This window comes from Sardina pilchardus, chromosome 22, assembly GCF_963854185.1.
Source record: "Sardina pilchardus chromosome 22, fSarPil1.1, whole genome shotgun sequence".
In the NCBI taxonomy this organism is placed as follows: Eukaryota; Metazoa; Chordata; class Actinopteri; order Clupeiformes; family Clupeidae; genus Sardina; species Sardina pilchardus.
The window spans coordinates 5424661-5437399 of record NC_085015.1 but is presented as its reverse complement, the minus strand read 5'-3'; the positions used below and the strand labels follow the sequence as shown (position 1 = coordinate 5437399).

At 44.4% G+C, this 12739-nt stretch overlaps 1 protein-coding gene across 1 annotated transcript in view; it reads left to right on the top strand.

Moving 5' to 3' along the window:
- Nucleotides 1–382: 382 nt before the first annotated feature.
- LOC134069984 (ankyrin-3-like) overlaps nucleotides 383–12739 on the top strand; it is a gene marked incomplete at its 3' end in the record, with an annotated part of 135134 nt that continues 122777 nt past the window's right edge. The window contains 1 exon segment of the mRNA XM_062526159.1: nucleotides 383–598. Within this exon segment, the coding sequence (XP_062382143.1) occupies nucleotides 563–598 (36 nt within the window).

Genomic DNA, 12739 nt, shown 5'->3' with positions numbered 1-12739 from the left:
ACACTCTTTACCTGGTTGACCCCCCACAAACAAACAAACAAACAAACAAATAAATAAACACACAAACCAAAATCATGTTCTCTCTGTAAACACGCCGCTTTCAGAACGTAAATGAGGAAACAAACGAAACGTGACTTAACAGTAATGGAGATGGCGAGCAGATGATATAGACAGTCTTTTTTGCAAGTTTGGTGAGAGCCACAGGTATTTATACATAGCAAACTTTCTCTTTCTGTAGCGTTACCGTCGCATTTGAGCTCTACAAGCGAGCATGCTGCACCCTTCCCCTACGGTGGGTTGTGGCAAACTTTGGCAGCTTCTTCTAGGCTACTACATAGCCTACAGTGGACTTTACCTGTGGCTGCTTTCAGACGGACGCTTTTCTGTTGTGGACTGTCCTTTTCGTTTCCGGGCTGTTTAATGTAAAGGTGGGGGTTTTGTTCTAGCCCATAACACCATAGCAACATCAGTCCAAATTGTCCTGTCAATATTTATGGAATATACAGAAGGTTCGTCGCCGACGGAAGAGTTTTGATTAGTTGCGCGCGGGATCTGCTTCAATATGGCCTCCGTTGCAGGTGATTCGGAGTCTGAACAGGTACGAGAACCCTTTTTCCCCATTCTTGTAACCCATTGCGTTTGGATTATATGTGTTCTTGTGAGCGAGCGTGCAAAACTTTTACCAATGTCTCTGCTGCAGACATTGTGCGTTTTGGTATATTTTTGCATTTTATGCCACAGCTGGCAAACTCCAACAGCACGTTACGCGTAACTTAATGAATGGGACGTTTTGGAGGCAATACTTTTCTTGACCAACCAAGTGTACATGCACGCCGCAGTGTGTGAACAAATTGTTTTGTTTTGCACTTTTTCCCCACATTAGAGGGGCCAATATGCCAAGCATGGAGATAATCCAGGTATATGTCAACAAGATGAACAGTCAGCATAATCGCTTTCTTTACTCCTGTAGGCTTCAGTGGAAACAATAGCCTACTATTGAAATACTAGTGCAGTCTGAACTGAGTGTAGTAACTGAGTAGCCAAACTTTTCTACAAGGTCAAAATTGCCCTGACACATGCACATGCAGCCACTTCCTCGAGTGTCCGCACTGTCTCCAGCGGACGGAGGTTTCTTAACGGATCTCATCCGCGTAAGGTAGCCTACCGCAGCAATACAAACTAACTAAACCATCTTAATACAAGGGATTATGCTGAGCTCTAATTGTGTTGCCCCACAGTCCACCAACAACAGGAAGTTATTTTCAATAGAAGATACATTGTATTTTGTCCAAATAATGAATAGGATACATTTAGGTGTTCAAGACACCTCATCTCTAAACCGTGTTTGTCAGAGTGTGTTAACACAGTAGCCTTGCATAGAGGAAACAGTATCATTTACACAACTGGCTATATTGAATAGCCTACTCTTAGGCACTAAGACTAAGCTAAGATTCTTGTGTTTGGTTAAGCTTAAGCCTGCTGTATGGCAGCGGACGTCAGGCATTCATCAGAATGATTTATTTGGATTGTGGAGTGACAAACCCCGTTTATAGATGCTATTTAGACGTCTGAGGAGACAGTTATGTGTGGGAATTCTCCCTCTTGAGCTCGGGCTTTGGTGTTTGAAGGTTTTTTTAGACAATGGCTGTACATTGATGTGAGTGACCTGAGGTGTCTCAGCAGCCTCGCTGTAGTGGATAGACTTAAAAGGACATGCGATGCATCTGGGACGTGTCTGCTTGACCTGGTGTTATTCTAGGAAATACCGTCTTGTGTTTCCACAAAGCCCCAAAAAGGACTTGGTGCGTCAGGGCTAAGGGTAGCGGTCCCCCTGCAACCTGCCTTTGAACAAGCTGCACCAGCTGCATCTTAGCTGCCGATAGCTTTATTCGTGGCCTTTTTGGCATCATTTAGAGGTCGTTTACTTCATTCACAGATTCAGAAATCTTCAAGTCAGACTCTTGATGTATTGTAAGCCATGTGGTCTGCACACTGGAGCTCCAATGGAGTCAATGTTTTTTTTTTTTTTTTTATCAGCACAGGTGTTAATGTTTCAGGCCAACTTGCTCTTCCTCAGAAGTGGTGGTGCTAGCCAGGTGTGTGCTTCCTCAGACAAGCCGCCCCGAAACGTTACTCCTGTGGAGATAAAAACATTGATTCCATTGGAGCTGCAGTGTGGGGTCTTTGTGCTTTATGCTGCTTTAAGTATCTCTGGGTCCGGCACCTAACCTTTGGGATGTGTGTGTGTGCCCCTTGCACAAGTCTGATGTCACAGACTGTCATACTGTACTGGACACTAGGGATGTAACGATACACTCAACTCACGACTCGATATGGATCACGATTTTTTGTTCACGATACGATTTTATCACGATTTTTTTTTTATATTGATGCTGTTTGAAGAGGTTGCTCTAAAGAAAATCAAATTGCACCACTCCCTCTCCCTCCAAAGTATTACGTACACCTCTCCTCTTAAAATAAATGGCAGGCCCTACTCTGCCCTGCAAAGCAAAAAGGCAGTAACTATACAGAGTGCAAACTGAAAAAAAAAAAAACATTTTAAAGTTATGCTGTTGCTTAGCCTTATGGTTGTAGTTAATGTAGCCGTTATTGGAGGTTTATTTATTTTTTTTACTTTACATTAGCTTATTTTTACTTATCAGTCTTCATAACAACTTTAATGTCATGAAAATTATAATAACTAATTTTCGACCAAAAATGCAGTTAGGCCCTACTGCCTTTCTGCTTTGTAGGGCAGTACTGTTATATATGCTACATCATTATAGTTGTTCAAGTGCACACACTAAATGGAGAGAATAAAATTCAGACTGTGCCTTTAAATAGGCAACTTTTCCCATCTATCAGCACAATGCTACAGTAAGCCATTTCCACTAAAAAATCAGCTCAATATTATGTGCAAGACTGATGTTTACCAAGCATGCAAACGTGTTAATCTGCACGTATGACGATAGTGCACGTGTTAATGCACTATCGTCATACGTTTTCTCATAGTGACATGGCTATCCCGACATATGTTCTGATGTAGCCTAATGGGGCGCACGGAGGTGACCGGCGGGACAAACGCGAAATGACAAGGTGTTAACTAAACAATTGAGTAGACCTAAGGTCGACAGGCTTTGTGGTTAAAACGATGAAAACCAGTAGGTTAGTCTGTCACAGCTAACTTCGTTCAAGCACAGTAGCTTAGACTAGTTTACACGCGCAGAAATTAAAAGTCAATATCAGCATCACAAGATTGCTGTCATTATCGGAAAATCCAGACACGTCAAACTGGACGCGAACGCGTGGCAAAAACAAAACAACTTCATAAATTATGTCTTTTTCAAACCTTGAAAACACCACATTAAAATCCAAGCATTTTCAAGGATTTCAAGCACCCATACGAACACTGACACACACACTCTAGTTCAAAGTTGTTGCCTACCGTCGTCTTCCCTCGTTCTGTGCCCCGTACCTAGTGACATAAGTCACGTGACTTATCGCGATTCATTTTTTCTATCAACCGGTGCGAATCGTCACGCATTTGTATCGATTTTTATTCGTGTCACGATGCATCGTTACATCCCTACTGGACACTGTCATACTGTATTCTACTTTACTTTTATTTATTGTGCTATTAACAAGTGCATATCCGACTTGTGGGATTTAAATGAAGTGTTATCTTATCTGATCTCTGTCATGAAATAACCACTCTCTCTGTCCACGAGTGAGGGACCCCCACTCCTGCCTTGGTCCGAGCTAGGGTGATGAGTGCTGGGCTGGCCTATGTGGAGATGTTACCCCCCCCACACACACACACACTCCCTCCCTGTGCCAGTGAAGGTTACTAGTCTCAGAGCTTTAGTGCTGAGGATAAGTTGTTACACGTTCGGCGCGTGTAAGTGTATGTGTCCAAGACAAATACTCAACTGGATTGAGTAAAGTGGATTGTTGTCAGGGTTTCCAGTGGCTAGAGAGGAATGAATGGGGACTTTTGTGTGAGTGCGTTGACTCAGAGATGGGGAGTCAGTGATCTGGGAAGGACGGAGAAGTGTAGAAGGCCTTGTGCTGTTTCTCTCTGTCTCCGCCAGTCAGTCACCCAGGCAGACGCAGCCGGGCATATGCACAGGTTACCTCACGGGCAATGCCAGCTGCCACTGGTCCCAGGGCACCAGCTGTGCCCCACAGTCGAGCATTCCCTCTGCCCTATAATGCGCGGGTTTGTGTGTGTGTGTGTGTGTGTGTGTGTGTGTGTGTGTGTGTGTGTGTGTGTGTGTGTGTGTGTGTGTGTGTGTGTGTGTGTGTGTGTGTGTGAATCGCGTTTGGCTCGCCACGCAGATGCATGCGGTGATGCAAGAGCTCTACTGGCCAATGATCTGAAAGGAAGCATCCGTCCTCAGGAATGGAGTTTGACCTCTGACCCCTGTCGTCGGCCAAGGGGCTGGCTCTGGCGTCTTCCAGGATGGTGTTGTTGTCACAATACCAAAATGATGACGTTAACGCCATACTGTGTTGCTTTTATGTTTCTTCATAAAACATTAACTCTTGGCCTACTGTACCTTCACAGCAGTTTTTGTTAGGGGATTTTTGAACAGATTGAACAGAAATTCAGAGAAGCTTACTGTACCAGGAACAGATAGATTTCTTCCACGAACCTTACTTGCTGACTTATGACTTTGGTTACTTATATTGTAGTTGTGAAATGCATCCCTCCTCTCACTATTCTTGGGGGATATATGAATGAGAGTGATCTTTGCAATACTGTGCATTGCAATGGTTTACGACTGTCTTGTGCAATGAGATCCTTGTGGTTTTAGTAGCTACAGTAGTTCAGCCATGAAGATATATATCGTTATCTACTCATGTTCCCAGTAGTCATACCTTGTATTGCTGACTGTTTCTCTGCAACATAAAATGAGCTATCAGCATAGTGTTTTTAGTCTTTCGCAAGAGTGGAAGTTCATTATGTGTATTAGGGTAATGAAAAGAGAGCAAGCCTTTCGTTTCGGGCCAAAGACACTCTACTGATTAACCGATACGCAAACAGTGCGGTGTAGTAGATTGGCCAGAAGTTAACTGTGATATTTGGTTTGACCCGTCCTTCTCATTTGCAGGTCAGCAACCAGGACAGGATACTTGGAATGACCGGTCTATCAGGTCTCTCAGGTCCTTAGATGTGTTAGACGTAGTATAGATGTCATTGGTGAGGGAAGTTGGGCTCTAGAGTTGCACGAAGTAGTACATGAGATATCTAAACGCACCTGCAGCAGCGCCGCGCAAACTCACCTGAAAGGACAAGGCAACCTTTGTGTCACAGATTCGCACATTCTCAGGAGTCGAAAGTGAAAGTGAGCGGTTTGCCGTGTCACAAAAGCTTCAGTCAAGGTTGTGTGAGCGAGTAACAATACAGTTGGACAGAGGCCCAGACCATATCAGTCTTTTAAATGCTACACTAACGGTTGACGTGAAGGCAGAGGACTTGCTGATAACTGTAGAGAAGAAAGGCACACAATATCTACACTGAATGGGTGCTGTATCTCTGAACTTAGAAAGGCGGAGTTTGAAAGCATCAGCACTCCAATGTAGCTCCCAGTGGTGACATGCAAATGCTGTGGTTTGCGATTAAAAATAAATTCGGAGTGCATTTTGTCTACATTTTCAAGAGGACTTATACTGAATTACATCAGCCATTTTTTTTTATCTCCAGGGAGAGTAGCGATTAGAAAACTTCTCTTTTGTTTCCTAACCCACTTTGTCTTGCTCACTAATAGACCTTTTGTATGCAGACTTATTTAACCCCCCCCAAAAAACGACCCACTTTCTCACCGCACACTTCACTCTCTCTCTCTCTCGCTCTCTCTTTGGAGACCCTCGGATGCAGGAAGTAATCAGTGTAATTACGTAGTAATTATTTTCCGTAGAAATGTAGAAGACGACTGTGAAGCAGACACCATTTAGCCATCTGCTCCAGAAGAGTCGCGTGTGTGTGTGTGTGTGTGTGTGTGTGTGTGTGTCTTGGGCTGTACTGTGCTGTATGCAGCGGCACCTCCAAGCTCTCCAAACTGAAAATGAGAACTCATTTGGAACGTCTGCCACAACCGACGCACCACTCCGCACACAGCGAGAGCAATTAGAGTGATAAGCGAAGGAGTTAATTAAACTACCATTATTTCTAGCTCTGTTATAGCGGCGTTATTAATAATTGATTTGACATGCCCATTATGCACGGGTGTCCTGTGATGCGCAGATCAAGGAGATTATTTTTCACTGCTGCGGGATGTTTTCCAGAAGATTTCTTTGCTTTGAGCGGCACACACTAATATAGGAACTGAGTCTCACATCGGGAAATCGAAAGGGCAACCATAACCCAATTGTTTGCTGGTGTCTTACTGAGATAAATGCAAATATTTGACACTCTGTCATCAACCAGACAATATATTGCATAGTCCAGGGAATTATTGATTGATTGATTGATTGATTGATTGATTGATTGATTGATGACTCTACCGGTACTTCTCCTGCACGTAATCACTGGTGGGTTATGCACCATACACATGACAAGGCAAGAAAGGCATGCAGTCATTTCCTGTGTATAAGCCGCATTGTGTTTCAGCCGCAGGACAGTGTTTTATGCAAGTTAAAAGAAACAAAACCATATTAATACCATATTAACTGCCCCCGTGTATTAACCTCAGAGCTGAAGAAATTTAGCAAAATCAATGTGTAAACCACCACGGCTAATAGTCTGCAAATTACGGTATACTTTTACTGTTACTTGGTGCTCAGACAAGCTGAGAACACAAGCTAGCAGGCTCCTTCAGTTGAGGTCTGACTCTAAGTGTGTCTGTGTGTCGAATCCATGAGTCACCGCATGTGATGTAAGAAGGAGCACACACACCACGCTGGCCATATGAATCAACGGCATGGCCTTTGGAGAAATACCAACAGTGGAACATCACTGAGCCTGTGGTTCCGTTTCACATGCTTTACTGGTGCTTACCGAGTACAACAGTCTGTCGGTTTTGGGTTTTAGAAGAGATACTACTGGTCTGATGTAGTCTGGCTATCACCAGACTAAGCTCAGTCTTTTAAGATTGAACATTAGTCTGGGGAGTCTGCGCTGTACAGTATTTCTACTGCACAAGAGGCATGATCAATGGGCATGGTTCCAATGACATTTGGATAGTCCTTCAACCAATCAGACCATTGATCCAGGTGTGATACATACAGACGGCATCTCGTCATAATCGTGGTTACCGTCCCCAGTTACCGTGGTTACCATGGCTGAAACACCCCCCGTGGGGGAAAACATTTGTGTTCTGCTAGCAAGTTAGCCCATTGACTTTCATGTGTGATGTTAGCATGTTTTCCCCCACAGAGGGGGCGGCAACCATCTAACCGTCTGTATCTATTGGTTCCAGCAAATGTGGACCGGAAGCAGGAGAGATATATGTGCAGGTTTCCAGCCTGAGCTGCAGGGCGAAATCCAATCTGGGTTTACCCAGCCTAGGTCCGACGCACAACTTGAGGAATTGCTTTGTGCTTTACGAGTAAAGTAAAAATGTTGTATTTCTCTAAATGAGGTTTCAGCATGTTGAGACCCGCGCCGGCATGCATAGTACCACAGGTATGACACACAGGTGTAGTAAACGATGCCTTTGGCGACCACCTCAACAGTTGAACTTTGACCCCAAGAGACAGGTGCCATACGTTTGAACGTCAACAACGTCAACAAGCACCAGAATAGATGGTCTTGTGCAGAGCCATAATAGGTCTGCTGTAAATAGCTGCCCTCATCTCTGCCTGTTTTCCATCCAGTCCCCAGATGCCCCCCCCCTCCCCCCCCCCCCCTCTTATTCCATTATGATGACAGCAGAACGGAGACGGCTGATTGGCCCCTGCAGTTGCGAGTGCAGCTGTCACATGACTTCCCCGAGTGCCTTCTCCTCATCTTTGCTGTTATTTCATAAACAAGTGTCATGCCGTATCCTGGGATTTATTGTCTTACTGAAAGCCTGAATATGATATGTGTTCTGCATGAGTTCTGTTGTTTATGCGTTTTTATTTATTTTGAGTGCGCATAGATTTGGAGGTACTGTAGGGCAATGAGCTAATTCCAGTTACTGTAATTGTACAGCTTGCAACTCAGACATTGAAGTTCACTTAACGGGAGTGCAGTGGTTCTCATGGCCTAGGCCTGCTCACCAATCAGAAATGCTCCAACTTCAAGCGAAATTTGGAATATGAGCTGAAGGTTGACTTTCAGTAATTATATCACAAATCAAAATATATCACATATTATGTATTTATGTTATATATTTATATTCCAAATCACACAGCTATAGTTGGAGATTTCCTTTAACATCTTGTATGAATCTAGGCCATTGCGTGTTATACTCTCCATGGATAGCATGACAAGATACCGCAGACCTGAAATCATTTGATTGTTGTGCCTGAAGCTGAACCAGGTGGAGGACACACCCGGTCAGACCGCATGCTTTCTGGCAGATAAAACGTTCCAACGATGTCAAGAGCTTCGGCATCACTTTTGCAGGAGCACTTCAGAAATGCTTGCAATGCCAGAGACCTCCCAAGGCCTGATCACGGCCGCAGGAGAAACGAGAGTAAGGGAAACGGTGACAGGTTGCTTTTTTTTTGGAGCGTTCCAGTGCGGCGTTTGCAGCTCTTTAGCGCTTGCCCCGCAACTCTTCCAGGCGCTGAACCATCCCTTCTCTCCGCACTCCGAGTCGCCACCTTGCCCCCGAGCCAGAACGACCCGCCATAAATCGTCTCGAAAGCTAAAGAGCTGGCATGGCGGGCAGGGCCTCTTGGGCTGGGTGTGTGTGTGTGTGTGTGTGTGTGTGTGTGTGTGTGTGTGTGTAGGGGGGTGTTCTGGTCTTTCTCAGATGCTTGCCTTGCCTTGTCCTCTGCTGGCTTTGTCCTTTTTGGAATAAGGCGCCTCCAGTGTTTTAGGCTCTGTGAGATTTCCAAGACGGAGCGTTTTTTTTTTTTTTTTTCGTTTTGTTTTTTCCGTTCTTAACCTCGCTGAGCATGCTAGCTGACAGTGCCTGCTTTGAGCCGCACCACTGAAGTCTGTTCCTTTCTGTTCCAGAAGCCGTCTAGAGGGTGTGTGTGTGTGTGTGTGTGTGTGCTAGCTGGTATGCGGTCGTGTTTGGTTGTGAGATGTTTATCACTAAGGAGAGCAGGGCCAAGCTGTCCTGCACGCTGCATTGCCTTTATTACAGTTTTTCTCAATTGTTTACGCACAATTTCTGGTACTTGAGACACAATTCCAATAATATGTAGCTCATGCACCAACCTCCTGAACCGATTCTGCTGAACTATAAGCACAATTTATGCTTTACACTCAAATTGCCGTTCTAAAACACACTGTTTTCAAAACACTACACACAATTCTGTGCATTAGACACAATTTTCATGAAGAAAATGTCTTGTTTTCACAAAGAACACACTGCCATTCAAATTCTAAAGCTAACTGCCCTACCATGCACACTGACTCTTCAGATGGGCAAACTCCTGTCACACAGTCTTACAATTAGCAATCAGAGCTTTAGTATTACAGTATAGTAGTACAGGCAGAGGCAGAGCCAGAGGAGTGAGAGTAAGAGGAGGAGGATGGGGAGGCCAAGGACCGTAATCTCTGATGAGATCCGAGCCACTAGAACATTGCAGTGCTGCGTATCAATACAGTACAGTACCGGACAGTACAATACAGCTCAATGAGCACAGTAGTACAGTATTGCCTGTGGGCTGTTCTGTAGGACTGTAAAAATAAAGTATGTTTCAAGTATTTGGGGAAAGTAATCCTACTTTGTATTCCTACACAGTTTACAGTATTTTACTATTTGTTTGGTAGCCGAAAGATTACCAACACAAGGGCTTCTGTCTCCTGAACAGGAAACTGAAATCATGAGCATTGTCCTAGAAAAAACGGCATAACATTACGGCAAATACAAAGAAATATAATAGAAAACAATGAGATATTTCAAAATATTGATAGGGTAAGCATATCAACTTACTGTATCAGCTTATCTACTGTTTGTAGTACTGTTTGTAGTGTAACACTGAACAAAAAAAGGCCCAAGTCATTATAATGAATGGAGAAGAAGTGTTTTCAATTCATCGCAGTGTTTTACACTGAGCACATCAGTGTTCAACTGGTCCTTATAAATGTCTTGATATATGATGGTTTGTGTGTGTCTCTTGAGAACAAAAGAGCATTTTGAGGAGAAATCACATTGTTTTGAAGGTAAAGTGTCATTTTGCAGGAGAATTGTGGAGTTTTGCCCATTGTGTGTGTTGTTTTGGATTTGTGTGTAGAGTTCTGAGAATATGAGGCATGTTTTCAGAAAATGTGTGTTAACAATCGAGAAAAACTGTATTAGTTGACCCTGTTGCATATGGAAATATTGTGAAAAATAAAAAACGAAGAGGAGCCTGTGTGTAAAATAAGAATCTACAGATTGGGAAACTTGTTACGCATCAAGGCTGTTCTTTGCAGAATGTGCCGGTGTGACCATTTATTTACGCTATTTGCAGAAGCGGGTGTCATATAACTTTTAATGCATCAGGTGCACAAAAAAATAATAAAAAAACAGAACATTCCCTTTGATGTCTTACTAACTGACTTTTAAAGTGTGAAGTTATGGTAGCCTAGTTGAAGGTGTTCACACACCCCTCGTGTCAAATGCAGAACTGTTAATAGGGCGTGAGGAATTTTCATGGGTACCTCAAGGCCTGTTCTTTTTTTTTTCTTCCTTGCTGTAAACCTTGGTTTTGAGCTCTGACAAGCTCTGTTACGCATATGGAGAGAGACACTCTGAGTTACACTCTGAGTTTCAACAGACTATTTATTATAAAAGCGGTAACGTTTCGGCCTACGGCCTTCTTCAGATCGCATCACGCATCAGGCCGTAGGCCGAAACGTTACCGCTTTTATTAATAAATAGTCTGTTGAAACTCGGAGTGTGCGGCATCTCTCTCTCCATAAGTTTATATCAGTTGCCTGCACCTCGATTTTTGGTGTGCGTTTGCACCTCTCCTTCAAGCTCTGTTACGCAATCACCATGTAGAGTCTGAGTCTTTATTATCGACTCGGCCACTCAGAGTTATAGATCCTGGCCGTGTCGCCATCTTGAGGTCACTTCTCCTGTGCGCCTCTCTCTCCCCAGTCTGCACGCTCTAATTTGTTTGCAAATGGCTCTTAAGCCCCTTTTTTATGATTTGCATCCGTGAAGCCGTGGAGACAAGGTCAGGGTCACTCCATTTCTAGTCACGCTCGTAAATCTCGTTTTAAAGTCCCGCCATAAAGGTTAAAAGCTAGCTAAAAGAATCCGCACCGCGAGACCAGGATCCAATAGTTACTGCGACGCTGCCACCACCCACTCCCCGTGTTACTCTTAAAGCCACATTTACTGCTTTGTAATCGAAAATAACCTCAGCTGCTGCACAGGTGAAAGATTCTGAAGTGCACTCTCAACTGATTTAAAGTCAGACCCAAGCTCATGCACACTTACAAGAAACATGTCTATTAAGCTCAGAGGCAGACATTCCTGGTTCCAGAGAGTAAAAGTCCTGCCATATATTCTTTCTACCTGTGCACAACACAGGTGATATCACTAGTTATCCGATCTACCGGGCAGCTAATTAGGATGAGCTGGTTCACTAAATGGTTGGATCAAATAGTTGGCAGAACTTTTACTCTCTGAACCCGGGATGTCCGCCACTGATTAAGCCGCTGAAGGAACATGTCTCTTAAGCTGCTGAAGGAACATGTCTCTTAAGCTGCTGAAGGCTCTGGGTTTGTGTAGAAATGTCTGGGCAATGAGGCAGCTGTGCGGCAGCTGTGGAGGGTGACGGGTGGCGGAGTCTATGCCAGCTATGCCCATTTAGCATGCCCATCTGGCAGAATCCATGATGTTGGTCTGGCACAGGTCTGGCAGAGGTCTGGCACAGGTCTGGCACAGCTCCTGCATTCCACATGATGGGGAGCATGCAGGATAGGTATGAGTTGAGCCGTTTGAGTCCAGCAGCACTTCCCTGGCTTTATCCTCACTATAGTGCAGAGCCCATGGAGGTATTATATATAACTGGAGAGCGTGACTAAGTCCCGCCCTCCATACAAATGAATGGCCGATGCTAGGCTAGTAAATCCGGCCAATTTTCGTCAACGCCATATTGAACACTGGAGCTCCGATCCAGCGCCAGTAGGCTCTGACCATGCGCAAAGATCCAAAGCTGGAAATGACGCATGGACCTACATTGATCTTTATTGGACATTCTGTAAAAAGAGAGTCATCCTCCAATTCAGAGGGTGGCGATAATGCACATACCTTGCTTGCAGCGTAACAACAAGCAGAAAAAGTTGCTCGGGAACGCACACCTGAGTCCAGTGGAGTGTCGCACGGAGTAATGATTGGCTGTAGGTACCCGTTCACCAACATGTACGCGCATGAGAGCTCGTGCCCAACACGGATTTTCGTGCACGGAGCTGGTTCTAAATGCTCCATGAGGCGCCATAATTGAAAATGGCGCTTGCTAACTTGCCGAAGCTAATCAACACAGCCTTGACCCCCTGGCAGAGCCCGTAGGTGTGCCATTTTTTGTTCGTATAGCATGGAATTTGGCACTGCACACACTCATGCCATTAGAGTGACACTCACCAAATTTGAGAGCAGTCAGATGAGTGGTTTGAGAGTTACAGTATGCATGGAATAGA